Source organism: Panicum hallii, chromosome 5 (assembly GCF_002211085.1).
Source record: "Panicum hallii strain FIL2 chromosome 5, PHallii_v3.1, whole genome shotgun sequence".
Taxonomy (NCBI): domain Eukaryota; kingdom Viridiplantae; phylum Streptophyta; class Magnoliopsida; order Poales; family Poaceae; genus Panicum; species Panicum hallii.
The window spans coordinates 40,014,428-40,018,770 of NC_038046.1; the positions used below are offsets into that span (position 1 = coordinate 40,014,428).

At 49.0% G+C, this 4,343-nt stretch overlaps 1 protein-coding gene across 1 annotated transcript; it reads right to left on the reverse strand.

Annotated features, from left to right (window-relative positions):
* Window positions 1–240: 240 nt before the first annotated feature.
* On the reverse strand, window positions 241–1,909 carry LOC112892648 (pollen-specific leucine-rich repeat extensin-like protein 3). Its single transcript, XM_025959782.1, has one exon. It carries the CDS (start codon window positions 1,907–1,909, stop codon window positions 458–460), a length of 1,452 nt encoding a protein of 483 aa, XP_025815567.1. The 3' UTR covers window positions 241–457.
* Between the last annotated feature and the right edge of the window lie 2,434 nt (window positions 1,910–4,343).

Genomic DNA, 4,343 nt, shown 5'->3' on the forward strand with positions numbered 1-4,343 from the left:
CATTCCTAAGGCAAATTGCGCAAATTAAATGAAGCGGAGCTGTGAAAATTGCCACAAGTTTGGCAATAATGCTCGTTGCAATTTTGAAATGAAATTTTTGGAGTTTCACGACATCGGCCGCCATGTTGTTGATTCTTGCATATCTCAGATGGATTTTCAAGGATAGTAGAAATAATGTATTGTGTATTCCATGAGTGGTTGAATTTGTTTTCTCGGACAAATTAGATAGATGAATTTGGATGCTTACTATGCTAGACCATGTAACGGTGAGGGGAACTAGTCGTTTTGCAAGTAGCTAGCTAGAGAGGATATTAGAGGGTGCCAATCAGAATTACAAGAAAAATATATGAGCACCCTCAGCAATGTGGAAAAGTGTGAGCTTCGATTACATTCGATTTCTCCTGTGCTAAAATATTGGAACAACAACTTCTGTACATATCGCTCATGTTCTTGGCTTTCAGTAACCTGGAAAAAGCGGTGGCGGTGGTGACTGGTATTTCGTTCCTCGTACAGGTGGGACGATAACTGGTGGCGGCGGTGGTGGAGAGTACACTGGTGGTGGTGGAGGTGATGCTGTCGGTGGTGGCGGTGGTGGTGGAGAGTAAACTGGTGGTGGTGGAGGAGGAGGTGATGCTGCCGGCGGTGGTGGAGAGAAAACCGGCGGTGGCGGAGACGACAAAGGCGGCGGCGGCGGCGGGGATGCCACTGGTGCTGGCGGTGGCGGCGGCGGCTCCACCGATGGCCACCCACATGATTTAATCTTGGTGCAGTCCACCGGGTGGTTCACCACCGGCGTACACTCGCCGGCATTCCTCTGCGCGGGCCTTGACTGCCCCATGCAGTTTGCCTCGTCATGAAAGGACCCGTTCAGTTTGCACGCAGCGTCCTCGCGCGTCAAGAAGTTGTAAGAGACCGACAGGTTCGCCAACGCCGGCAGCTCGCACAGGTCCCTGGGCACGTCGCCGGTGAACATGTTGCGCGACAGGTCCAGCTGCTCGACCCTGGACAGCCCGGCCAGCGTCCGCGGGATCGCCCCGGTGAGTGCGTTGCCGCTGACGTCGAACACCGTCGCATTCGTCAGGAGGCCCGTCTCGACCGGCAGGCAGCCGGTGAGGCTATTGTTGGTGAAGGTGAACTGGTCGAGCGTGGCCGCGGCGTCGCCGATGCTCCGGGGGATGCACCCGCCTAGTTCGTTGTTCGCTAGGACGATCACCGTGGCCCTTGACTTGCCGATGGTCTCCGGGATGCCGGAGGTGAAGCGATTGTTGTTGAGGAAGATGGCGTCGTAGGGCTTGAGGAAGAGCTCCGGCGGGATCGGGCCGTCGAAGTCGTTGAATCGGATGTCGAGGTAGCTTAGCTTGGGAACCCCGAGGACGGCGGCGGGGAAGGGCCCCACGAAGCGGTTGTTGCTGGCGTCGAACTCGTAGAGCTCCGTCATGTTCCTGATCTCCTCCGGGATGATCCCGCAGAAGCGGTTGGAGTTGAGGTGGAGCACGGCGAGGTCCCTCATGAGCCCGATCTCCTTGGGCAGGTAGCCCGCGACGTCGGCGGCGTTCATGTCGAGCGTCGCGACGGCGCTCTCCGTCTCGTTGTGCAGCGACGGGACGCAGAACACGCCGTTGTAGGCGCACACGTCGGGGCCGACCCAGTTGCCGGTGAAGTTGTTGGGGTCGGAGTAGATCGCGTCCTTGAGCGCCTGCAGCGCCTTGTGCGCGGTGAGGAGGCTCGGGTTGGTGATCTTGATGTCGATGTCGATGTCGATGTGGACGTGGTCGGTCGGGTGGTGGTGGTGCTCGAAGGCGAGCTTCTGCCGGAGCGCGATGGCGGCCTCCTCAACGGCGGTCAGCGCCGCAGAAGACGAGAAGAGAAGGGCGGCGACGAGGAGCAGCGGGAAATGGAGGGCGCCCATTGCTGGCATGGAATGGCTCGTCAGCCTTGGCCGAAGCCAATGGCTGGTGGACGAATTAAGAGGTAGGAGAGAGAAAAACCGTAGCAGAATGTGTGGCGATAGAGGTTTTATAAGAAAGAGACAGCTTATAGTTTGGATGGTCGGGAGGATAACGAGGAATGAGAATAGGCTTTTGTGCTGCGATGTGGTTTTGCTTTTGTTTGCTAAATTAAAGAAGGCAAAACTGTTACTTGACAACATGGTACACCAAGATGCAACGGAACAAATAAACATAGCAACACAGAGATAACGGACACGATTTTGGAGACGAACATGGCATAACCTCATGCCAGCATACCTGTGGTAGCATGGAATCCAGTAAAACGAGTGTCCCTGCAAAGAAACTCTTCCAAGTTCAGACGCCTGGCCCTCCTGTCCTAGTTAGCAGCACCTGAGCGATCAACATCAGACCAATGCTACACGATGTCCCGAAACCGAGGCTCCAGCGAAAAAGGACCATGGCGATACACCCAGATTCGACCATGCTCCTGCAGTCAAACCAACACATATTTCTTCAGCTCCTCCGTTACTTCCTCTGCTTCGTCCATGTCCTACTCATTGGATCGACGAAGCCTGGCAGGTGCGGAGGTGGCACTCCTCTAAGCTGCCTACTCCGCTCGCATGCCCAGCCATCCTCTTACACAAACCAACGAAGATTTTTTATATTTTTAACCCTTTTTAAAATTTTATTTTAAAATAATCCATCCGAATAAATATTTTTTATTTTTTAACTCTTTTGGTCGTGTCGATCCGCATGGCGTGACAAAAACAGACTGTCGCGCCACGTACATTAGCGTGACAAGATATGCTACGTTGGAGCGCACAGAAGGGGTCTACTAGCCTATTTTCGCAGTCTGTCAGCGTATATTGTATGTGTCAATCTTGTCACGCCATTTCCACCGGTGCGACGTCACGCTACTCCCGCTGGAGTGACAAGGTCTCACCTTAGAAAAATTATATCTTTTTTATACGAACTCGGATGAAGATGATTTTTATATGGAAAATGTAACTCTCGATAAGATATACAACTTTATAGTTTGGAGTTTTTTCATTTAAAAATACTAAGATGCTTAAATAATTAATTTAAATTTTAGACAACATACTAAGCACTCACGTCTATCGGATCTTCTCCAACTTGACATGCGTTGGTGGAGAAGCGTCACAGCAACTCGCGGTAGGAAAGCATTAAGATACGAACACAACAACTCAGAATGCCGAAGCCTCTTATATTAATTAGCCTTCCGATCAGCTATCCCATCAATTACAACATATTTATATGGATGTCCTACCCTGATCGAATATTACATCATTTTACCTCTTTAACAATTATATGCCTCGAATATTCTAGGAGTACGAAGTAATTTCCCTCCGGGTTACCCTTGCAACTCGGAGAACCCACGTCCCGCTCCAGGCGCTCGCCGCTCCTAAATGGCTTCGTCACACGAACAGCCCTTCGGCGCGACCCTTCAGCGATGACCTTCGGCAAATGGCGTGACCCGATGTTGATGATGGCGATTCTCTCAAATGTGGTTCAAAATTATATTTTTCCAGGCCCTATTTATTGCGTTGATTTTTTTCTCCTGCAGCCACGTACAGGTATAGACCTAGTGTAATATGAAAATAGATCATAATTTAATTAAGCACTACTTGGGCTTGCCTCAGATATAATTGGCCCAAAATGAGTTATGCTAAATCTAGATCGAGCTTAACAGGATCGAAAAAACATGAGTAAATATTGAGCTCGGTCCAATTATTGGCCTATTACAAGTTATTATGACGATAGGAAATATCCGACTCGGCCCAATATGAGTTTGAGTTGAATATATTACAAAGTTATGACGGCAACATATATTGGGCTCGACACCCAACAAGAATTGGATCTAAATCAAGTTATGACAACAAAAAATATTGGGCTCAGTCCGATAAGAATTGGGTCCAAGTCAAGCTATGATAAAAATAATTCGTCACAACTCACGAGTACAGAAATGCTCTTTGATTCTTAGTTCTGGCTGCTGTTGGGTCCGGGATTAACGAAGCCTTTAGTCCCAGATCCAACGACTAGGAGGCGGTGGGGAGCTTTAGTCCCGATTGGAGCCATCAACAGGGACTAAAAGTCACTTTTAGTCATGTTTGGTGGCTACCATCCGAAACTAAATGTTGTAACCGGGACTAAAGGATGACCTTAACATTTACGGGTTAGTTTAAAAAGGAAAGCATTCTATTCAAAGTCACATGTATTGTATAGGTGAGATAGTAAAGATGTAACATTCAGATAATTAGGAACCTAGACACTAAATTTTGATATCTTATATGAATGCTTGCTATAGGAGAGTTGTACAGAAAACTAGGGGTATATTTGTAATTTATGAATTATATAAGTACTTGAGTGTAATTG